Source organism: Zingiber officinale, chromosome 3A, assembly GCF_018446385.1.
Source record: "Zingiber officinale cultivar Zhangliang chromosome 3A, Zo_v1.1, whole genome shotgun sequence".
NCBI lineage: Eukaryota > Viridiplantae > Streptophyta > Magnoliopsida > Zingiberales > Zingiberaceae > Zingiber > Zingiber officinale.
Window position 1 is genome coordinate 20405198 of NC_055990.1, and position 25172 is coordinate 20430369.

The 25172-nt window shown below is 33.5% G+C and overlaps 2 protein-coding genes, 1 long non-coding RNA gene and 1 pseudogene across 4 annotated transcripts; 2 read left to right on the plus strand and 2 right to left on the minus strand.

Moving 5' to 3' along the window:
* The first annotated feature begins 107 nt into the window (after positions 1-107).
* Positions 108-13612, plus strand: LOC122050248 (annotated as a pseudogene).
* Positions 13613-13910: 298 nt separating this feature from the next.
* On the minus strand, positions 13911-16658 carry LOC122051307 (V-type proton ATPase 16 kDa proteolipid subunit). The gene is made up of 3 exons (XM_042612366.1): positions 16498-16658; positions 16100-16385; positions 13911-14327 (listed from the first exon to the last, which is right to left on the minus strand). The coding sequence occupies exons 1-3, from the start codon at positions 16571-16573 to the stop codon at positions 14195-14197; spliced, it is 495 nt and encodes a 164-aa protein (XP_042468300.1). The 5' UTR covers positions 16574-16658; the 3' UTR covers positions 13911-14194.
* A 517-nt stretch (positions 16659-17175) lies between these two features.
* Positions 17176-19206, minus strand: LOC122053587. Of its 2 annotated transcripts, none has more exons than XR_006132258.1 (3): positions 19012-19206; positions 18730-18812; positions 17176-17607 (listed from the first exon to the last, which is right to left on the minus strand). It is a non-coding gene; the product is annotated as an uncharacterized LOC122053587 (long non-coding RNA). The 2 variants fall into 2 exon arrangements; XR_006132257.1 differs by having other exon boundaries at positions 18711-18812.
* A 236-nt stretch (positions 19207-19442) lies between these two features.
* LOC122050249 (uncharacterized protein At5g49945-like) lies at positions 19443-24713 on the plus strand (the record flags this gene model as incomplete). The annotated part of the gene is made up of 3 exons (XM_042611171.1): positions 19443-20501; positions 23982-24185; positions 24266-24713. Coding segments are annotated over 3 exons (1482 nt in total), but the record flags the coding sequence as incomplete, so codon positions are not given.
* Positions 24714-25172: the final 459 nt, after the last annotated feature.

The following is a 25172-nucleotide window of genomic DNA, read 5'->3' on the forward strand; positions in this document are numbered from 1 at the left end:
AAAAATAAAATAAAATAAAATTTTATTTTTTAAAAATAAATAATGATAAGATTTTAGAAGGATTATTTGAATATGTGTAGTTAGAAATATTTGTAAATCGAATTAAGATGTGGTGCGTCGTGAGATCGGAGTTGGCGGAGGACGACGTCATCACCTCTCGAAGAAAGCGACTTGGCTCCAAGTGGAACCGGCGATTAAGGTTAGATTTTCAAAGATCCATGTCTCTCTCCAGTGCTGAATCCGCATGAAGCGCGACAAAGAAAAAGTAGCTATTGTAATTGGGTAAATTTTGAGTTCAAATCCTTTGTCTCTATTTTTTCTTATTTTCATGTGTCATTATCAATAGGACGAATCAATTAAATCTTAAAAATATTTTACACATCACGAGAATATTACATATATATTAAAGATGTCATGATATTTTGAGATTTAATCTTATCCGTCCAATCGAGGACACGAGGACAGAGAAAAATAGGGACAGAAGATCTTAACTGATAAATTTTAATCAGAATTTGAATATAAAATATTTTATTATTACATATAATCTTAATTAATATAGATCAACTAAAAAATAAATATAAAAAATTTCATTTAACTCATCATATTCTGACTATTTATTTAGTATTGTTCATCATAATTTATTTCTTTTAGATTAGTTTTGAAAAATAGGATGTTATCGACTATAAATATAATTATCTTTTACTATTATAAGATAGAGAAAGAAAAAATAATAATGTTTGAAGTAAAATGTAATATCATTCCTGTTAAGTAACAGAATATTAGCACATTGGAGCTCTGAAATTCAGAGCTTCCATTGTGATATGGCCACCTTCTCATCTCTCATGGCGAGAGGGAGTTCTTTGATTTCAATGATAGGGTTGTTCTTTTGATTTTTTTTAATATCTATTTTAAAAACTAAAAATAATAACATATTTAAGAAAAGGTTAGTGGAAGATCTTATGTAAAGTTGTTTAGAAGATTTTTTTAATAGTAGAACGATATATCGGATTTTTTATTTTTATGTGGCATGGATATGAAAATGAAGGAGGTCTCATCCAGCTCTAATTATTATGGATGTTTTTATTCGTTCTAATCAGGAGTGGTAATTTTGATCCAACATAAAAATACGATCCGAATCGAACATAAAAAAAAAATAGATTAGGGTCAAGTTGTATTGGATTCGAGTCGACCTGATTGACACAATTAATAAATAAATTGAATTTGAATTAAGCTAAAATGATATGATTACGAATTGTGAATCCATTTATAAATATTTTTGGATCATATTTAAGTTGGATTCTAATTTAGTTTGGATTAAAATAAATATATTTTTATCAAAAAAGTTTTTTCGAATTGGATCTAGGTAGAATTTGGATTAAGATGAATATGTTTTTATAAATGAATCATTTTAAATCGGATCAGATTTGGATTGAATTTGAATTATGAATCATTTTAATCAGGATCAGATTTGGATTGAATTTGAATTCTGAATCATTTTAATCAGGATAGATCAAATATAAATAAACAAATTAGATTCAGATCCAACAATTTAATTCAAAATAAATTTAAATTTTAATATTCTAAACCTGTCAATCGATCAGTTTAAATCCGTCCAACTGAATCCAACTCCAATGGTCACTCCTAGTCCTAACGAATTCCGAGACTGCCAACCTAGGAGGACGTAGATAAAAGCCCAATTTATTGACTTTTGAAATTGTTTCAATAAACAAACCAATAAATGCAGAGAAAATATTATATTGGCCCTAATATTCATTGAATGATAATAGTTAGAATAAAATAAAAATTATAAGTATAGATATATTCATCATATATTTTATACCCATAAATATAAAAACAAAAAATATGAAATACGATCCGAATTCGATTCGTTACCCTTCCTAGTCCCCGTCTCTTCGCTCAATTGAGGTAAACGAATCCGTGTTCAATGAATTGATACAATTTTAAATGAGCTGCGGACCATTTCACACTCAGTGGGCCCGCGTTGTCTACTTGTTTTTATTAGGTAGCCGTTGGTCTGTTTTCGGGTGACGTGCCTTTATCATGCTTTAATTAGTGGCTTAGTTGATAAATCTGATGATAAAAATACCTTCAACCTTTTTGAAAATAGAAATACATTTTTTCAAATTTTTATTTCTTTTTCTATTACTAGTAAAGCTTAACACAATATGAAAAAAAAACTTATGTGTTAAACTTTATTGCTAACTTTATGAGCAATAGAAGACTTAATCATTGAAAACATTGGTGATAAAATTTTATGAAATATATCCAATCAAGCTTTTTAAAATAAAAAATATTCTTTTAATTTTTTATTTCTTTTTCTATTGCTCATAAAATTTAACACAATATTTCGTACTAAAGCTTAACCTAATATATTTTTCCATCAGTAAAAATTAGATCTAAAAATATTGACTATCTAAATGGATTTCTATAAATATTTTTTAATTTATTCTCATGATCGATAAAAGAAAATTTATGATATTAAATTGATCATCTTTAAAATTAATTGGTGCAAAAAAAAAAAACTCGATATATAGTACCAACTAAGCTTTATGGGAAATAAAAACTTTAGTTATTAATTGAAAATGATAAAATTTTATGAAATACATCCAAGCTTTTTGAAAATAAAAAACATGCCTTCAACTTTTTTTTTATTTCTTTTCCTATTTCTTAGAGAGCATAACATAATATGAAAAAAAAAAATCATATTGTGTTATGTTCTATGAGCCATAGAAAGCTTAGCCATTAATTGGAAAAATGGATGATAACACTTTATGAAATACATACAAACAAGCTTTTTGAAAATTAAAAATATTCCTTCAACTTTTTATTTTTTTTTCTACTGATCGTAAAACTTAACACAATATTTTTATAAACTTAACACAATATACTTTTTCTCTAATAAGAAAAAGATCTAAGAATATTGGTCAAACCTTTATAAATATTTTTTAATTTATCCTGATGGTCGATGAAAAATTTTCATAGGCAAAATCAATCATCCTGAGATTAATCAATTTAAAGAATTGGATATACGGTATCAACTAAAAAAAATCATATTACATTAAGTTTGGGCAATAGAAACTTTTGTTATTAATCGAAAAACTGTCGATAAAACTCTATAAAATACCTTCAATCAAACTTTTTGAAAATAAAAAATATTCCTTCAACCTTTTATTTCTCTTTCTATTGCTCATGAAGCAAAACACAATATGAAAATTCATATTATGTTATGCTGTATTAGTCATAGAAGACTTAGTCATTAATTGAAAAAAAATTAATGATAAAACTTTATAAAATACATCCAATTAAAATTTTTGAAAATTAAAAAATATTCCTTTAACTTTTTATTTCTTTTTCTTTTTCTATTTCTATTTCTATTTCTATTGCCCATAAAGCTCAATACAATATTTTCTACTCAAAGTTTAACACAATGTACATTTCCTCTAATGAAATAAAAGAATTTACAAATAAAAGAAATGACAATATTTGATAAAATATAGTTAGTAGAATTCAAAAAAAAGTTTAACTCTCCTAAACTTAATTATTCTTCCTCTTTCACATAAAAAAAAATAAGGTACAACTAAGTTTAGAAATTTTTTGAAATGTAAATTTTAGGGAAAAAAATTGATTTAATAAAAGAAATTTAAAACAATTTCTAAGTTATGAAATTTTCAAACAATTGACAAATATTGAAAGTATTATCTTAATTAATTTCACAAGCTTATTAGTTTGTCAATTAAATATTCAATTCAGTAATTGACTTCTATACTGTGGTGAGACACTAAGTCTTCTTGGTTATTAGATCATCAATCATTTCTAGACAAAGCCTCTTAAAGAATTTAAACATTTAAATTTTCTGAAAGTCATAGATCCAAGAAAAATGTTTAATCTAAGTATGATTTTGGAACCCAATATAAATTCCTTCCTACTGGTTTAGCTAAGAATATAGGGGGTATATATCCTTTGAGAATTTTCCAAGTTGTCCCTGATATTTTCTAATGTACCAGTTTAACTTTTCATAAATTTTAAGTTTCGCGACTTTTGAAAGTTATTTGGTTTCCAGCATGCAACTTTTTTCAAACTTTCGTTTTACATTTTCAATTTATCATTTTCTAACTTTAAATTGTTAAATAATTCTACGGGACATGTTTTTACTAAGTTCAATTTTAACTTAGCATTTTTCTTTTCTAATTTCACTAAATCTTTAGAAAGAATTTTGATAAAGTTAAAAGACTGCTTGGGAGATAGAGCATGTACCTTACTTATCTTAATTTTTGATGCCCCCCTTCATCACTGCTTTCTTCTGATGACCCTCTCCCTTCATTGATGCTCATCTCTGAGCTGGTTTCATTTTCTACTTGATGGTTGGCCATTAGGGCTAGTCCTGAGAAGACCTCAATCTTGGACTCAAAGGATGATGATTTATCCCATGTGGCTTTTAAAAAAAATGTGGAACCGCCACATTAGCGACCCCCTAGAGCCGATCCCACGGATATGGAGGGAGGTAAATGTAGGTACACAGCTGAAAGCGCATAGCCGGGACGCTAACCCCAGGCAATGACACCCTGAGGATCGAACCCTAGACCTCTCGGCCACGAAACCATGCACCTCTAACAGTGCTACGCCCTGGGGACAATCTCATGTGGCCTTCAAGTTCTTGTGTTTAGAGGATGTTGGTCTTGTTGGATCGTGAAAATGCTAGAGGGAGGGGGTGAATAGTGATCGAAAATTCATAGCAGATTCAAGTCGAGTACGCAGAGTAAAAATAAAAGACACAACGCTAATACAAACCAATTTTACTTGGTTCAGAGCCTTCGTCGACTCCTACTCCAAGGTCCGCACTCGTCGAGTGCTTTCGTTGGGCAATTCACTAGCAGTTCGAAGAATGATTACAAATGTAAGTACAAGAACTCTTTAAAAAATACCGATAACAGGAAAATAAACTCGAGTCGCAGGTTGTCGGAGAAACCTCACAGCGTCGCAGGAGCAGTGCGCAATAGAGCAGTCGTAGAAGAAGTTATTGTTCATAGCTCTAGAGGAAGGCTCCTTTTATAGGAGTGCTCCAGGCGCTTGGATCCCTTCTGGGCGCCCGGACCATGACGTCGGCCCGGCCAATCAGCGCGCTCCACGTTTGTAACAAGATAGACTTTTGCCTTCCAGGCGCCCGGACCAGCTCCAGGAGCCTGGACCACCATTTTCCATATATCCATTTTCTTGTAAGAAAATGTTAGTCCGAGGTAAAATAAAAGTTATACCACCCTGTAATACAAAGTGTTAGTACAATTATATTAAAAATGATAGTAATTATATTCTGTCTTCCCGAGATCAGAATTTAGTCACGATCTCAACTTAGATTCCCGAAATAATTCTAAGTTGGATCGACGCCTAAGTTCCCTCGAACGGGGAACATATCCTTACCAAGTCACTCCCCTCCAGTGACTTACCTTACCTTACCTGACAGACATCCGGTTAGTCCGTCGACCTATCTAGACTTCATGCTAGCTATCAGGTCAGCCCCTCGACTAAGCTGGACTTCGTGCCAGACATTCGGTCAGCTGGTCAACCTGTCTGGACTTCATGCTAGCTATCAGGTCAGTCCGTCTACCAAGCTGGACTTTGTGCCAGCTATCCAATCGGCCCGCCGACCTATCTGGACTTTGTACCAGCTATCCGGCCGACCCGTTGACCTAGCTGTACTTCTCCTGCACACTCAATCAAAGTGTTAGATTACAACAAACCTAACTTGACATACTTTGTCATTCATCAAAACTTGAGTTAGACCGTTAGTGCTAACTGCACCAACAGGTCTTTTGTACTTTTCCTTTTCCTTCTTTTTTAGTTTAGGGCATTCATTTTTAATGTGCCCTTCTTCGTTGCAGTTGTAATAGTGGACTTTCCTGTTGGTGCAATTGACCTCTAGGGTTTCGATGTTTGACAATGCACCCAAGTCTAGTCAGTTTGACCAAGGGTTAATCCAAATAGAACTTGATGTTTGGAAAAAAGTAGTCTAGTCAGGACTAGATGACTAGCAAGGAGAAGTCCTAATTGGAGCTTAGGCAAAGTGGAAGTCCTGTGAGTGAAGTCAGACCCTAGTGAATGAAGCTAGGTGGCGGAAGTCCTGGTGAGTAAAGTCAAACCCTAGTGAGTAAAGCTAGGTGGTGGAAGTCCTTGTGAGTGAAGTTGGGATCTAGCTAGTGAAGCTAGGTGGAGGAAGTCTTGGTGAGTGAAGCTGAGCCCTAGCGAGTGAAGCTAGGTGGACGAAATCCTGATGAGTGAAGCCAGACAATGGAAGTCTTAATAAGTGAAGCTAATCAACCTTAAGAGGAGATAAGCCTAGGTTAAATGTTACTGACTAGTAACCCTAGGTTAAAATTAAAATAAAATTAAAATTAAAATTAAAACTAAATTTCAATTTATTTTAAATTTAAATTTAAAATAAATTAAAATAAAATTGATTAAATTAAATTAAATTAAATTAAAATTAAATTAAATTTAAAATTCAAATAAAATAAAATAAAATTAAATTAAAGTTTAAATTAAATTAATTAAAATTAATTAAAAATAAATTTAAATTAATTTTACAAATAATTTTTTAAGTTAAAGTAATTTTAAAAAAAATTAAAAATATTTTGAAATTGAATTTTCAATTTTATTTTAAATTAAATTAAATTAAATTTGATTTAGTTTAATTTAATTTAATTTAATTTAAAATAAAATTGAAAATTCAATTTCAAAATTATTTTAAAAATTACTTTAACCTACAAAATTATTTGAAAAATTAATTTAAATTAAAAATTATTTTAAAAATTATTTTAAAATTATTTTAAAATTTAATTTAAAATAAAAATTATTTTAACTTAAAAATTATTTTAAAAAACTATTGTAACTTAAAAATTATTTTGAAAAATTATTCTAACTTAAAAATTATTTTAAAATTAATTTAAATTAAAAATTATTTTAAATATTAATTTAACTTAAAAATTATTTTAAAAATTAATTTAACTTAAAATTATTTTAAAAATTATTCTAACTTAAAATTTATTTTAAAATTAATTTAAATTAAAAATTATTTTAAATATTAATTTAACTTAAAATTATTTTAAAAATTAATTTAACTTAAAATTATTTTAAAAGTTAATTTAACTTAAAAATTCTTCTAAATTCTTTTAAAACCTTTAAAAATCATTTTAAAAATTCATTAAAAATTATTTTAAAAATTATTTTAAAGATTGTAAAAATTATTTTAAAAATTCTTTTTTAAAAAAACTTTAAAACTCATTTATTTAAAAAAAATCCTTAAAAATCATTTTAATTTTTTTTAAAACTCCTTTAAAAATTGTAAAAACCATTTAATTTTTTTTGGGAAAAAAACCTTTAAAAATCATAATTCAAAATTGACTTAAATTGAACCTTAACTTTACTTAACTTTTTTTAATAACTTTAATAAATTTAACTCTGAATTAATACTGACTTCAAATTTATTTAATCCTACTTAAATTAAATCTAAAACAAAAATAAAATAAATGAAAAATTAGATTATAACTATGACTTTCATTAAATCAACTCAATCAATTAATACAAATTTTAAGTTGTTTTAATCAAATAAATATTAAATTGAGTCACTTATTATTGAGTTATTAACAAATCAATTCTTAACTTAATTCTAGAATAATTGATTATTAATTAATTTAAATAATCTTATTTTAATCCAACTGAAATAAACAAGTATATATAAATACTTATGTAAATAATACATTTGATGAACATAAGTGTTACTAACTGATCATGTCCGAATACTGAATCAACAGACGCTGGGCACGTAGCGCTCTCCGAACTGATGACGTGGATCTCCTGCCGGTCGTAGGGATCTCCGGCGAACCTGCAAAGAAGTCGAGCCGGGAAGGGGTTCCCGGCGACGACCCTCCGACGCTCAAGTCAGGCAAGAGGAAATGCAGAAGTGACTTCGAAGATGCGAGAATGCGTAATCGCGTACCTTCGTCGAAGTATGAGGGCTCTTATATAGAGCTGTGGGGAGGCTTGTGCACACTTACCGAGGTGTACACGTGTCGTTTCCCATACCGTAGTATGGGCTTGTCAGATGAACATGCCTGACACCATATTGCTACAGTCTGATCACCTCTCCGATGGGACAGCAGAACCTTCCGTTGTACGATTCTGCGTATGGCCTGGTCGTCGAACATGCCCGCTGTCAGAAAAAGATGTTCCCCAATGTTCCCTCTGCCTGTCTTCTTTTTCCCCATGCCGAGTATCCATCCGCTCGGCAAGCATCGATTCGACCGGACATAGGCATCGGTCCGACCGAGTGCTTGGCTCCAACGGTTCCTTTACAGTATCGATGCTTCAAGCCTCGGCCAAGCGGGCTACCCGCTCGGCCAGGCGACTCTGTTCACCATGAGTGTCGAAGACCCGACTGCCCGTCGGGTTGCCTTTGCTTCTGCTTAGACCCCGTTCGGCCAGCCGATCCCCCTTTTCCGATCGGTCATTTGACCTTTGACCTCCACGTGGCGTTGACTTCCCTAAAATGGGGTCCCTGTTCTCACCGCCGGATCACTAACAATAAATCCGCTAAAACACTTAGATATAAAAATGTGCTAAGACCTTGAAATTTAACATACCTAAATCCCAGTATTGACTTCATGAGGAGTGTTGACTTCAGAGGTAGTGTTGACTTCAGAAAGAGTGTTGACTTCAGGGGAGGTGTTTTTGAGAAATATGTTTGCAAAATCTTATGAAAAATTATTTTTGTAAAAATATTTGAAAAATCTATAAATACACTTGAAAATATTTTGAAAAACTTTCTCACACTTTATTTGAAAAATATTCTTAAAATATTTCCAAAATTTTTTCTAATCATTTTGAAAACTATTTTACAAATTACTTTCCAAACTTATTTTATACAAAAAAAAAAAAAACACTCTATATTTTGAAAGATTATTGTGTTACATAGTGAACATTTTAAAACTTAAGTTGACAAACCCTTCTAAAAAAGGTTTTATTTCACAATCACTTTTAAAAAAAAAAAATTTGGTATATTGGAAAATATTTTGAAAACTCACCTTCAAAATTTGTGTTCTTTTAATTTGGATCAATCCCCTAGACACATAGAAAATTTTACTTATGGTTAACAAGAACTCCTAAGAATGTGTCAAGTTAAGAGAAGCCCTGATTAAAAGATTAAAATACTTTTATTTTTAAGAAAATCATTTAAAAATTAGTTTTGCAAATCTTTAAAACTGAGTTTGAAAAATTATTTTCTTAATCTTTTATGAAATACTCTTTGCTTTACAATTTTTTATGAATACATATTGAACAATATTTTGAAAATTCACTATCAAAAAAATTACTTAAACATTCAAAAGTTACCTTGACAACCAACTTTAAAAAATCAGTCTTCACAGTGTGCGTCACGCAGGAGATCAATTAATAGCTTTGTTTTTTTAAATTTTTTTTTATTTTTTTAATATTTAAATTAAAGAAATCAATTAAAAAAAATTAACATTTCCTTATATAAATTTCTAATACATTAATATATCCCCTCAACATATTGCAATACTCAATAAATACTTAAATTAATTTAATTTTATTTTTTTTAAACCAAACATTATAACCTAATTAGGAAGCCTAAACTCTAGAGGTAAAATCTAAAAAAAAAGTTTTGATACTTTAACCTAAAGTCTGAACCCTAGAGGTAAAATCTAAAAAAAAATAACTTTGATACTATAACCCAAAGCTTGAATCCTAGAGGTAAAATCTAAAAAAAAAAAAATAGCTTTGATACTATAACCCAAAGCCTGAACCCTAAATAGCTTTGATACTATAACTCAAAGTTTGAACCCTAGAGGTAAAATAAAAAAAAAAATAACTTTGATACTATAACCCAAAGCCTGAACCCTAAAAATAAAATTTTTAAAAAATATTTTAATTATTTTTTTAATTCAAAAATTAAAAACAAATAATTAAAAAAAAACAAATAAAAAAAATAAAACCAGTTGAATCCTGCGCGCGCGCACAGTCGCGCACTGTGCGGGCGCGCAGGATATCAACATTCTATATACACTTAATTATGACTTTCAAATGTTATTATTGGTGCAAAACCTTTCACGAGTGATCACAAGTTCGTATCTTTTTGATGTGTGGTAAATGAGGAGAGTAATCTTAAGTTAGAAAAGTTAAAAGGGGGAAAGTGACTAATCTATTTAATTTTGAGAATTAAACCTTAAAGACCAAGTCTAACTTAAAAAAATTGTCAAACATCAAAAATGGAGAGATTGTTGGTGAAACTAAATGGAGGAAGTCCTGGTGAGTAAAGTCGAACCCGAGCGAGTCAAGTTAGGTGGAGGAAGTCCTGGTGAGTGAATCCAGATAATGAAAGCCTTAGTGAGTGAAACTAAGCAACCCTAGGGGAGGTAACCCTAGGGGGAGGTAATCCTAGGTTATATGTAACCGACTCGTAACTCTAGGTTAAAATTAAATTAAAATTAAAATTAAAATAAATTAAATTAAAATAAAATTGATTAAATTAAAATTAAATTTAAATTAAAATTGTATTTAAATTTAAATTTAATTTAAAATTAAATTAAATTAAAATTAATTAAATTAAAATTAAAATAATTTAAATAAAAATAATTTAAATTAAATTAAATTTAATTAAAATTAAAATTAAAATTAAAACTAAATTAAATCAAAATTAAACTAAATCAAATTTAATTTAATTTTAAATTAAATTGAAAAATTCAATTTCAAAATATTTTTAAAATTATTTTAACTTAAAATTGATTTTAAAACTTAATTTAAATTAAAATTTATTTTAAAAAATTTATTTTAAAATTTATTTTAACTTTAAAAACTATTTTAACTTAAAAAATTAATTTAAATTAAAAATTATTTTAAATAAAAAATTATTTTAAATAAAAAATTATTTTAAATAAAAAATTATTTTAAAAATTAATTTAACTTAAAATTATTTTAAAAATTATTTAACTTAAAAATTAATTTTACTTAAAAATTCTTTTAAAAGTTAATTTAACTTAAAAATTCTTCTAAATTCTTTTTGAAACCTTTAAAAATTATTTTATTTTATTTTTAAAAATTCTTTTAAAAATTATTTTAAAAACTGTAAAAATTATTTTATTTTATTTTTTTTAAAATTCTTTAAAAATTCTTTTAAAAAAAACTTTAAAACTCATTTTTTTAAAAAAAAATCTTAAAAAAAACTTTTAAAATCATTTTAAAAATTATTTTAATTTTTTTTGAATTTTTTTTTAAAAATCATAATTAAAAATTAACTTAAATTGAACCTTAACTTTACTTAATTTTATTTAATAACTTTAATAAATTTAACTCTGAATTAATACCGATTTCAAACTTATTTAATCCTACTTAAATTAAATCTAAAACAAAAATGAAATAAATGAAAAATTAGATTATAACTATGACTTTCATTAAATCAACTCAATCAATTAATATAAATTTTAAGTTGTTTTAATCAAATAAGTATTAAATTGAGTGACTTATTATTGAGTTAGTAACAAATCAATTCTTAACTTAATTCTAGAATAATTGATTATTGATTAATTTAAATAATCTTATTTTAATCAAACTGAAATAAACAAGTATATATAAATACTTATGTAAATAATACATTTGATGAACATAAGTGTTACTAACAATAAATCCTCTAAAATACTTAAATATAAAAATGTGTAAGGCCTTAAGATTTAACATACCCAAATCCCAATGTTGACTTCATGAGGAGTGTTAACTTTAGGGGGAGTGTTGACTTCAGGGGAAATATTTTTAAGAAATATGTTTGCAAAATCTTTTTAAAAATTACTTTTGTAAAAATATTTGAAAAATCTATAAATACACTTGAAAATATTTTGAAAAACTTTCCCACACTTTATTTGAAAAATATTCTTCAAATATTTTCAAAATTTCTTCTAATCATTTTGAAAACTATTTTACAAATTACTTTCCAAACTTATTTTATACAAACAAAAAAAATACTCTATATTTTGAAAGATTATTGTATTACTTAGTGAACATTTTAAAACTTAAGTTGACACGACCTTCTCAAAAATGTTTTGTTTCCCTATCAATTTCAAATTTTTTTTTGGTATATTGGAAAATATTATGAAAACTCACTTTCAAATTTTGTGTTTTTTTTTTAATTTGGATCAATTCCCTAGACACATATAAAGTTTTACTTGTGGTTAACAAAAACTTCTAAGAATGTGTCAAGTTAAGGGGCTAAAAAAAATCATTTAAAAATTAGTTTTGCAAATCTTTAAAATTGAGTTTGAAAAGTTATTTTCTTAATCTTTTACGAAATATTCTTTGCTTTACAAATTTTTATGAAAACAGTTTGAAAAATATTTTGAAAATTCACTATAAAAAAAATTACTTAAACATTCAAAAGTTACCTTGACAATCAACTTTGAAAAGTCAATCTGCAACATCACTTTGAAAATATATATATTTATTATTGGTGCAAAACCTAATCATGAGTGATCACAAGTTCATATTTTTTTGATGTGTGCCAAAGAAGAGAGTAATCTTAAATTAGAAAAGTTAAAAGGGGGAAAGTAACTATTCTCTTTAATTTTGAGAATTAATCCTTAAAGACCAAGCCTAACTTAAGAAAATTATCAAAAAAAAAAAAGGAGAGATTGTTGGTGCAATTGACCTCTAGAGTTTTGATATTTGATAATGCACCCAAGTCTGGCTTGGGCTCGGGCTTGAACATTGATCTTTTAGAGAGCAAGCTTCACTTTTCTTTGCGAAACTTGCCCAAGGCAAAAGCTTCATTGACTACAGCGAGAACAGCTTCTAATGCCATTTACGTCCCACCAGCACAACAAGGTAGCATCTATTTACTAAGCCGGATCCTTCATGCTGAAGAGAAGGACTACAAGACAGCTTACAGCTGTTTCTTTGAAGCCTTTTGAAGCATTCAACTCTCTCGAGGATCCTCGTGCAGTAGTCTCAAATACGCGCTCTTGTGCAAGATCATGGTCAGCCAGGCCGATAATGTTGCTGGGATAATCTCTTCTAAGGCTGGCTTGCAGTACGTCGGTCCTGATTTGGATGCCGTGAAAGCTGTCGCAGACGTGCACTCAAAGCGCTCACTGAAGTTTATTTCAAACTGTTCTGCGAGATTATAAGCTCAATTGGAGGAAGATCCAATCGTCCACAGACATCTTTCATCTCTCTACGACACCCTCCTCCTAGATCAGAATCTTTGCAGACTGATTCCTACTTAGGGTGGAGATTGGCTGATTGAATTGCCGGTTGATCACGTTGAGAAGAAACTGTCACAGATGATACTGGACAAGAAGTTCACAGGCGCTTTGGATCAGGGTGCAGGTTGCCTCATCATCTTTGATGACCTCAAGACGGATGCAATTTATCCGGCCACGCTGGATACAATTGCCAACATCTGGAAAGTGGTTGACAGCCTCTTTGTGCGATCAGCTTATTATGTCATTATTATGTCATGAGGTCTCTCCTTCACACTTTTTTAAGGATATTCTGGGTGTTGTTAAGTAGTATATTTTACTTTCGTTACCTCTCGCCGCCAAATATCTGGATGTTTTTAACTGCAAAATGGATGGTTTCAGTTATTGCTTTTATCTTTTTTCTGCATCGTAGGACTTCACTTTCTGTCAAGTTGGAATCTTGTCTCTGGTAGATTCACATAAGAAATTCTACTTCGAAATGCTTTCTCCAAAGATGGTCATGAATGATTATGGAAGGAACAACTCTTTAAGCCTACTAAATTAATTGATCTGTTACCCTTTCTGTGTCTCTAATTTTGATTAATGATACTAAGAAATCCATTTTGATTGTAATTTCCAATTAGTGAACAAAAATTGCCAAATTTATACATTCTGAGTCAATTCATTCAACTGAAATTTATTTAATAACTACACAAATCCAGGTCCTTCACAGTTTGCCCCCACGATGGCAATGTTATTGGTGGAAAAAGGGTCCTCTGCTTGATCTACAAGATCCAAGCAACACACTATAAACCCTAGGGTTTAATCTTGGGTCGAGTAATAAAATTTCCTTGTATCGACTAAATAAAAGCACAACAAACTTCAAAAATAAACATCTCTCCATTTCCTTGGAGATCACAGCATCTACTCCTCTTTTCCTAATCTGCACGAGATTGACCAGCTCGAGAAGAGAGGATGATCCCGACAATGAGACCGTAGAGAGCTAGAGCTTCCGCGAAAATGAGAATCAGAATCATGCCCACAAATAACTTTGGCTGTTGAGCATTTGCCCTGCAAACAGCATTCGGTTTGGTTAACAAGACAGTCGAAAACCACTGATCAAGCAGCTACGCTCCTCTATAGTGGACCAGAGGGTTGAATTGGTCAGCCCATTCCAGCTGTTTTTGAGCGCCTCAGTTTATTCATTTCTGCGCACAAGTGCATTAGAAATCTTAACCTCAATGATTGAGCACAAACAAGCATGAGCATGTGACTTTCTTACACCTCCTAACTCCACTTTGTTTTTCTCACGTTAAATCGACTGTGTTTATGTTATATTGGCCTAAATCACACAAGCTCAAGCATGAGTATCTAACATGGGTTCAAATTTGTGCATAACATTGTTATTTCTAAAATTTCTTGCATATGACCGATAGAAATATAGAGCGTCCATTTGGTGTTCTACTGTAGGTATCCGACATAGCTATGCACGGTATATAAATTCAGGCTCCTAAATTAAACTCAAGCTGGAGTGGGGGCATATTGAACCTCTTACTTCCCAAAATTTTGGTTGATCAACAATGAAAAAAGAGAAAAATTTTCCCCTAATAGTTTCAATCTGTTTTAGAAATAGCTATCTGTCAATGTGTGTTATCTTTAGGGTGCATGATGATACAAAGCAGTCAGCTTGCGCTCCAAATTTTTGAGTCACAAACATATATTAAGACTCATTTTAAAGTCAAGATCTAAAAAATCTCATGATTTTCAAAATTTAGGCGCAAGGTTATTGGTAAATCAGCTTGCACCTATAAATTCATGATTTAAACTATAGTCACATATTGAAACTATAGGGGTAAAACATGATTTGAAAACTCTGAGACATTTCGAAAAGGCAATAAACATTAAGGGAGAAATATAATTTCAATTAAAAAAAATAAGAAACAAAACGAATGAACTAGCAGAAAAAGTATTGGTACCTCTTTAAAGAATATACATGTAAGAAAAAAAAATCACATTATTTCTTTTGCCTTCCTACTTCTACGTGCAAGACACCCACAAGGTCTGGCAGGGACTCTGAATTCACAACATCCATGGTTACAAAACTAATTTTAGATACAGCTCTAACAAACTTTTAGGGTTCTCCTCAAACGTTACTCACTTGCTTGACATTCCTAAAACAATCATTGGATGTCAAAACACCTCTGTCGAAGACAATTTACCATCCTCTGCTACTTGTTTTGCTAACATCATTTTGAAACCATTATTTTATCATTCACATTCACTAACAAGACCAATCTGCAAAAATTAGCTGCAAATGATCTTTTAGAAAAACCTATGCATATCTGTATGTGTCCTCCACGAGCGTGTGGAGGTCAAGTGTCCACTCGAAGTGTTAGCGTCTAAGAAGAGTGTGATATCCCACCCGAAGAGGATAGGCAAAGACTCTAAGTATTGAAAATGAATGATACTCTATACCGCAAAAAGTGACGGGCTCACCCTAGGCATCCCTCCATGCCCATCCCAAAGTAATTGAAAGGGAGGTAAATCACGGTGACCGAGCGTCATCTCTTTAGGCGGGAGGGATTTTATTCCCTAGGAAATTGTTCTCCCGACGATTTGACCCCTACTTTCGTATGGCAATCAACCACCCGAGTACTAACTCAGCTACCCATGGGACAAAAAAAAAATACTCTAATAACAATGAGTGGTTGTTCATAGCATAATCAAACAAATCAATGAAGATTAAAGAAAGACAGATGACACCGAGTTCATATCAATATATGCAACCAATTCGAAAGCACAAAACATGTAACCAAAAGGGAAGGGGGGGGGGGGGGGGCTACCTGACTCCAGCATCTCCGACGATCCCAATCGCCATTCCGGCGGAAAGTCCGGCGAGGCCGCAAGCGAGGCCTGAGGAAAGGTGGGCGTACCCATCGAAGAGGTAGTACGACTTGGCCTTGGGGTTTATGCCCGTGCTAATGATCACCGCAATGATCAGGCCATAGATCCCGAGGACTCCGGCCATGACGACGGGCACGATCGATTTCATCACGAGCTCCGGCCGCATCACGCCCATCGACGCCACGCCGACGCCGCTCTTCGCCGTCCCATAAGCCGCACCCATGCCTCCGTACAACAACAACAAGAAGAAAACTCCGATCAAAACCAGATGTTTAGGATCAAACGGCGGCAACGCCAAAATAAAGCCTTAGGAAAGGGACGGATCGTGAGGTATTACATGAGAAGACGAGGGCCGCGGCGGCTCCGAGGAAACCGAAGAAGGGGGCGGTCTCGTCGCCGCTGAAGCTCGACATGGCGGGTCTGTAGGTCGTTTGAATCCCTAACTTCCTGAGGGAGAAGACGAGGAGATCGAATCGAGAGCGTGGAAGTTTGGGGATCGCACGAGGAAGAAGTTATATGATAGGAGATTAGTACCGAATTAAACGCCTTCACACTTATACAAATTACATGTTTTGCCATCGAAAGAAGGGGAACAATAACAGAATAAAAAAGGGTTTTTGGTCATTCGATGAGCCTTTTGATTGGTGGATGTGATTATACCACGTGGAACTGCAAGTATTCAGATTGGCCCCCCTTTAATAAAGAATTCGCGTTCAAGCCCTCGTGTACTAAAATATACAGGGAATAAACTGTGAAAATGTGAAGTTTGTCATGTTTTTTGTTACAAATTCATTCATGAAAAGCTGTTTGGTGAAATAGATTTGATGAATTAAATACTCATACAAAGAATGAGTTTATTATCACAATGGTGTTAAAATTGTTACCTTTATCAATCGATTATCAACCTTTTTCACTAGGGCTTCCGATCGAGATTGGCAAGATTAACCAACTTTCTTATTCTAAGTCACCACATTCATCCAAATAGATAGAAACAGAATCATAAAAGTAAACCGACAGCAAACATTGAGATCGTTTATGTACACTTCTCTATTTGGTGCTTTACAATGATTTTGTAAAGAAGGGGCACAACATCTGAGCTACTCAAGTAACTTCTATAGATACATCTTGACAATAAACTAAAGCAAAAAAAGCTGATTTGTTTCATCAACAATACTATATGCTTTTTCTGAGTTTTTATAACACAATCTTTTCATCAGCTAAGGATGTTGACAGCCTTAGGGGCAGAGATGAAGGAACACCAGAGTTTCAACTCAAGGAGAAATGGTATGATTCACATCCAGTACATTAAATTCTTGGTCAAACGCTAGTAAGTTTGTTTCAAGCATTAGATCATTGATATTTGATAACAACTTCAACTGCTGGCGGAGAGAGGCTATCGTTTTTTGGCATCTTCAAGCCTTGTGTCATCCTGCGTGACCCCTTTATCCTGTCAACAGAGCAAGAATGCCGAAGCAATACTCAGGAGAATAGTAGAAAATGTGATTGGTGCAACCGCGCCACCTATATTTTTCGATTGCCATTTTTATAACTGAATGCTAAGTAAAACAAACCTAATGAACTGAACAAATTCTGATAATGCAACTGCACTACCTGTCTAAGCTTACTATCTAAGCAGTTGGTGATCCAACATTACATGAAGTTATCTGTATTCATGTGTTCTGCTACAAAAATACAGCATATTGCTACTGCAATCAGCTTGCCACAGCGTACAACCAAATGGGCTAATCTTGTTATTAACCAATTGTTCTTGGTTTGTAATGGGCACATTGTTTCCAAACATTACTTCTCCACTATTGCCGATTACTTCATTCTCACCATCCAAAAGTGCATCCATCCATCAAATTGAAAGACTTTGAGCAAGTTTCTAAAAGCTCGTCTCAGTCTAACGTATCAAGAACAAATAAATTGACTGCTACTACTGCTAAACTAAACAATGCCTGGAATAAGATATGAACATGTACCATGATGTGGTTATATGTATTGATTACAAATCAGATGTGCAGCATATGGTTATCTTCTTTGTATGGGATTCCCTTTTGAGATAACAAGCCCTTCTAACAGGTGCTACTGATATCATTTGACAGCATCACACAACAATAATATGTCGAAAATAATATGCTCATGCTTATATGAACTTATCTAGATGTATTGAGAACCAAATCAGTTCATCACAAATAAATTTCTGTTAGGTTTTTTGGCTGTTTTGGCTGGTATGGAGACAGAGAAGACGGGCTTACTTCAACCATACAATTTCATTTCCATTCTATTTCCTCCCATCCAAATAAATGCAATACTCGTTATGTATAAACGTTGCTAAGTTTAAGATCTCAATGGATAATAAACTTCGTGCAGCAACTCTAAATAGTTTGGATTTACATAGCTTGAAGAGGATGACTACTTTTGTTTTATGCAAGTTAGAATTGATAGACTATTTAGGAGGAACAAATATTATGATGATCTATTGCCATAACCAAATTATAGTTCCTCAACGAATAGAGATAAATAAGGGGAAATAGCAGTGCAATTTACCTTACTGTTTTATTCTTACCAAAATGAAGATTAGTGCCTTCTTCTCTCGCACCCAATTTCAAGTTCTAGAGGCCAATGTTGTGCTAGAAACTGAGCTGAAGCCTAAAAAAACGATATTAGGTTTTGATTACTGTAGAACATGGAGAGAAAAAACTCCAAATGTGAATCTCAAGTTGTTGATACTGCAATTAGCAAAAAGAATGGTATTTTTTCCCCTTTTGCCATCGAGAGTGGATTTCCTCGAATTTCAAATCCGAGGATCCAAAGACAATACATCGTCTAGAATAGAGAGAGACAGTACCTGACCTCGTATTCGGGCACGAAGCAGCGCGGGAATTCAACGACGGCATTGCTGAGATCTCCGAAGGCGACGATGGAACGACGGCGTGCCAGTGAAGACGTCGACCGTAACTCCGGAAAAACCCCACGATTTATGGGACCTAACTTGACATCGGCAGCGAGAGGCAATCTGGGACCGTGCGGGAGCCACCAATAAAAAGTGAGTGCAGTAGTTGGTAAAAAATAGAGTTACTTTGGCTTTAAAGACCTAGGACCGACTGGTTTTATCGGATCCGATGCTTCGTCAGAATCAGCTATTTCTTAACCGACACACGTAAATGGTATCCATGATGTCAATATGAAAGGTGTAACCTATATAATTGATAGACGTCGTGTTTCCTGTTAATTAGAATACAGAATATTCTGTGCATCGAACCCGTCTTGATGTATTAAAAATTAGAAGCCCTTGTTCCTCTCTCTCTCTCTCTCTCTCTCTCGCCGCTTCTCTGCGAGTCGATGGCGATCCGGTGGCCGCGTGCGCTCAACGCCGTTGTTGCTCCCCGTGGCGACACCTTCCTCCTCCTAGTGGCCCTCCTCTCCATCGTGTCCCTTCTCACCCACGAGCTCTCTCGCCGCTCAGTCCTCGCCGCCGACTTTGAGGGATTTGACTCGGACGAATTCGAGGAGGCGGAAGATATCACCTTCCACGATGACCTCCCTATATCCGGATCCGTTACGCCTCCTTCCACATCGCTCTCGCAATCCGCCTCCCCGGAGACCCACCACGGTCCCCCGCCCGCTCCCAATCCCCCTCCGGCTTCCGATCTCTGGGACGAAGATGAGTTTGAGGGTATACCAGTCTCCGCCCCGCCTCCTGATCTGACCGCTTCACCTGAAGGGGAACTCCCGTCTCCCTCTGTTCCCTCGCCTTCTCCTCAGCCTCTATCCATCAGATCGTACATCACGGAGATCATCTGCGTCAGCTTCCTGATTTGTTTCTTAGTCAATTATTTCACCGGGAAGCGCGAGAACGAGATCATCGCCCTTGCCTGGGCCACAAAGTTTGCCACCAAAGACTCCATCTTTGAGAAGAACTTCAGCCTCTTGGGCACCGGAGACGGAAAGGACACTCCTCTCCTGTTGAAGGAGGGACAGGACGTGTTCAAGTTTTATGCCAGCGGTCGGAGATACTGCCAGAGTTTGCTAGCCACGATGGAAATGCGGAGCCGGCATGACCTGATCTCGAGGACGCTTGATTTGGTGCTGTCGAAGAAAGATGTGATCACTTTTGAGGTGGTTATGAATGAGGAAGCGATGGATCACGTCGTCCTGGCAGTAGCAAGGAGGAAGTTGGCAAAGAATATGCACAAGGAAGAGAGGGACCTGCAAAGGTTTGCAAATCCGGGGATGAACCCAACGTCTGGAAGGAAGTGGTTGGCAGATGAGCTAATGGTGGTCACGGAATCAAAAGAAGTCGCTGGAGATCTGATAACTGATGCTGTTCTAGATCAGGTTTGTACCCTTTTTTCTTTTTCATTTTTTGTGTTTTCTGTATAATATGCATGCGGTGCTCACCTTTTGCGGGGAAATTGTGCAAGAGATTTGCATTTCCTTTTGTCAAAATCCAAATAATCTCTGTTTGCAATTTTGAAGGATGTTGGAATTCCACTGGGTAGTGAAGCTAAAAACCACTATATTTGATGATATTGTTAGTTACCAACTCTTGCAGCCTTAATAAGTCTCCTAAATAGACTGTCTTTAGAATGACATAGTTGTAAAAGAAAAATAGTTGCTAGAAGTGATAAACAAAAAATCATAAAATATATATGTGTTGACCACACAGTAGAACGTGCACATAACTCAGAAATTTCATAACAACTATTGAAATCAATCATCTTAACTTTATTTTTGCAACTTTAGATGATATGACAATGTGATAAATTTTCTAGAAGTGCATGATGTTTCATTGCATCTTTACGAAGCAAAGTATAGTAGTTGTCATAATCTGATCTATTCTTTTAGCAATTATCTGAACCCTAAACTGTAATCTATAAGATCGAATTCCATTGATCTTGAATTGTATCTTCTACATTGAATATTACAAGGAAACTTTATTATTTTTTTTTCCTTTGAATCAATACATCATTCTAGATTTTTTCATATATATTTCGCTCTCACATGTCAGAATAGGCATGTAGAATTGTGAGATTTTTATAATACATCCTTCTTCATGGTGGTTTCTTTAATACATGTTGATGGCAATACCATCAGTAGGATTAATTTGACCTAATTGTTACCAGGATATGTTTAGTTATTGGTTTTGTACATGTAATTAGCCTTGTCAAACTATTGATTTTCTTCCCTCAGCTTATGTTGGAGTTACTCTTATTTCTATAACTGCCAAGTAATGGAATTATTGTCATTTTCAACATTAACAAGCCATATGCTAGTTTCAACTATTTGGGATTGGCTAACTAGAGTTGTTTTCCCATGCATATATCATGTAATGATTCATGCTGGTACAGTGCAGAACACTTGTGTCTGATCTCATTATATGTTGTGTTAGTTACCTGTTTCTAGATTTTACATGTTTGTAAGCATTAACATGAAAAAGGGATTTGCAAGTCTTGCTGATGATATTTAGGTATAAGAAAATAACAAATCTAAATAGAGACTGAAGCAGTAAGATAGTATCTCCTTGCCTATTAAGTATCATTGTCATCATTAAATTTTGTCATATTGTTATTGATGGAATCAAACCAAGTGAATTTCTCACTCAATCCCTTGTGTTTATATTGGAAACTCCTTAATTGTTATGGATGGTGCATATTTTATTTGATCGATCAATCAATAATATTGATGTGAAGGAGATGTATTATTAAATATGGTTAAGGTAATGTAAATTTACACGCTTGGCTGCTGATAGAAGAAACTCATTTTTGGACTTTGATAGGATTCATGGCATTTTTTGTCTTGATCCAATATGTAGCTGCTCCAGCAATGTAGCCTTACAGACTTCATTGAAGGATAAGTTCCATCTAGTTGACCCAATAGTTGGATGGCTTCTTGTTGTGTTGTTAATTTGTTATAATATGTTATTGCGTTTTTTCTCCCATCTCCCACTACCATTGCTCTTCTAGCAAATATGGATTTAAAACATTTACAACTTCTGTACCCATCGACTTATGTCTTGTACCTACATTTGACAATTGTGTCCATATGAGGAAAAGCAGATGCAATGCTCGGTAGTGGCAGATCTCTTCCATTCCTTTAGTGCAATCCTCTCAATAACCTCACTCATTTAAATCTTGACTTTGGCTTAAAAAAATGATCTACAATTTGTGCAAGTTGTAAAAATAAAATCATTTGTCATGGATCTTGGTTCCCTTGATCTGTTGTGCAGGATAACATAACTTCTTTCTCATGTCAGACCAGATTCTATTATTTATTATGACAAACTATGTGTGTCATTACTATCATTATTTTTTAGTCCATGTTTGAAACATTATCTATTGGCATGACATTACTGATTTGAGTACTCGTATATCCAAGTTTCTGTCCATGTTTGAACTTTGAAACATCATGAGTTTGATCCACTTTAAACATATATAAACAGCAAAACAGCAATCATGTTTGTTTTGCAGTTTCTATCTTGGTTTCATTTTTCACTTGCATCATCTTATGTGAAACTGCTACAAATTTTTCTTTAATATGACTCTTGTTCTTATCAGACCCATTGATAGCTATTGAGCCGATGGAAATAAATAATTTGATGGTCACCTCTTCTATTAAATAAATGAATAAATTGAGGTATTATCTAAAGAATCTTCTGTTGCGTATCTTTTAAAGTTTTTATGGGTATCTGTTTAGAGGATCAGAACTCAATCAGAAGATTTTCTTCAAAATATGGATTATCTTTTTACGTCATCATTGCGGAGGATATAATTTCAAATCCCATTCCTATTGCTTGTTTGTATGAATCTTTGATTTGTACTACTACAATCTCGCTGATGATCCAAGTCATTAATCTAGAAGCCGAGCAATTTTCTGATAGTTTAGGCTTTGGGGCTTTGGGAGTGCTATGATATTTTACAACAAATTACAATATGTCTGCCTGCTATTGTGGAATTAGCTCTGACCTTTGTATAGGCTAGTTTGAATTGGAAGTAGTTCTGCTAAAGCCAACAGGTAAGTAGGATGATTGTTAATTGCCTGAGTTGTGCTGCAGTTCATTTGAATTGGCTTAGGATGATGAAGGATGGGAATAGGTGAGTGGTATGATGGAAGCGAAGCTTGGTTGGAATTGTTTAGTCTTATGGATTGAAGCGGGGTTAGAAGTGTGGCACAACCCGATGGGAAGCCATAGTGTTTGAGTTGGGGAAAATTTTGCTGCCTGGCATATGATCAAGATAGCCCCTAATGGATGGAGTCTCTTGCCTTTCATAGGCTTTAGAAGTGAGTGCCCATTCAATGGCCTCCCTGTCATGTGCCTTTTAATAACTCTCTTGAAGAAACATGATCATATGCACAGAAAATTCAGGGTGTCTATCCATGATGTTAACTTTCCTATAATTTATCCTATCTTTATTTTTTTATTAGTTTTTTCTTTCTCCTTGTGTTATATCTATTTTTCATTATCCAATCCATTCCCTTTATTTTCTCTCTCTCCCAAATTGAATGATATTTTAATGTTTAGAGAATGAATTTTATTCCCTAAATTTAGAGAAGTATTATTCATGAAATCTAAATTTAGGGAATGGATACGGTAGCGGGTGCAAAGGTTTTGTTTATGTAAAATGTAAAATTTAAGGTAAATTCTATATTTAGTGAAGCTGATGTGAATGCTTTATGTATGTATATGATGTTGTTTCCCTAAATAGATGAATTATAACTGCTAGACCTTTAGATGACGGTTTTTAAAGTGGTTCATATTTACATATCTTTGTTTTGTATTTGTTTTTGAAAACAAGAGCATCTGTTTATGCACTTCAGGTCCTTGGCGAGAAGGCATTTGAGAAGTTTGGGAAATGGTTCATCTCTCTGCATTTCTCGGATCAACGTCCAGGCACTCACAAGAGGATTCTCACATTCAAGTTTGCACTTCCAGATGCTAATAGCATGTCAGACATGACACGATTAGTTGCTCTCGTACCATATTACATCGACTTAATTGGGCGATACAGACTAAGTTCTCATGTGAGTGAAGTTATTCTAGTTTGATCACTTGTGGCATCTGTTCCTCAATGGCAATTTCGACCATTTCTTATGTTCTACAGGCCCGTTCCAAAACTGAAGCTGTTAGAGCAAAGGTTGCCCAAGAAGTACACCGAGAACTCCTGAACCTGAGACAAGAAGCTATCCAGAGAAACAAAACAGAAAGGAAAGAAATGGAAACCAAGCTCGGCGGTGAGGCACTTCGCAAGAAAGAAGAGAAAGAGCGCGCTCGGCAACTGAAGAAGGCGATGCCAAAGGTCAAAATGCTTCGATCTCACTAGAACGTGGAGTGCCCTTCTCGCCGTTGGGGGGACGCTCAGCAAAACTGGCCTGCTACCATTTCTGAATCCAAACTGGAGTTATGCAAATTCAGTAGTGAAACATTTCTAGTCTTACTCATCAAAGAGGACGCGCCGATGCGTCTTCAAGATAGTGTTTGACATGTTCTACTTTTTGTAACTAATACATTTCTATTTAGGCTAAAATACCATGGCAATCCTTGTCCGTCTACAACTTGAAGCAAATTTTATCTTTTAATGTATTTTTATGGTTTACAATTGTTCCCCTTGCGTTGGGTATTGCGCTCACTGCTCAACTAGTTCCAACTGTCTCATGGTAAGTAAATGAGCATTAATTGTTACTATTTTTTTTAATAACGTACGTGAATCATGATTATTAAGACAAACGACAAAGTGCAGTTCCACTTGCACTTGTCCAACAGCCGTTGTAATTGTCGACAGGGACCCTTTTTTTTAACCCTCCCTTCCAACTCAAATAATTGTGAGCAGCAGTATGAAAGTGAGGGGGCTGGCAATGGAGCCCACTGATCGTAATAATGACATGGTGCAGCCGCAAGATGTTCGATGGATTCACATAATATTTCCGTTGAAAATACAATGGATTACCGATGAAGGAATCGGGAAATTGCTCACCTTTAATCGGTCTGTCAAAAACTTGATACCTAATTAA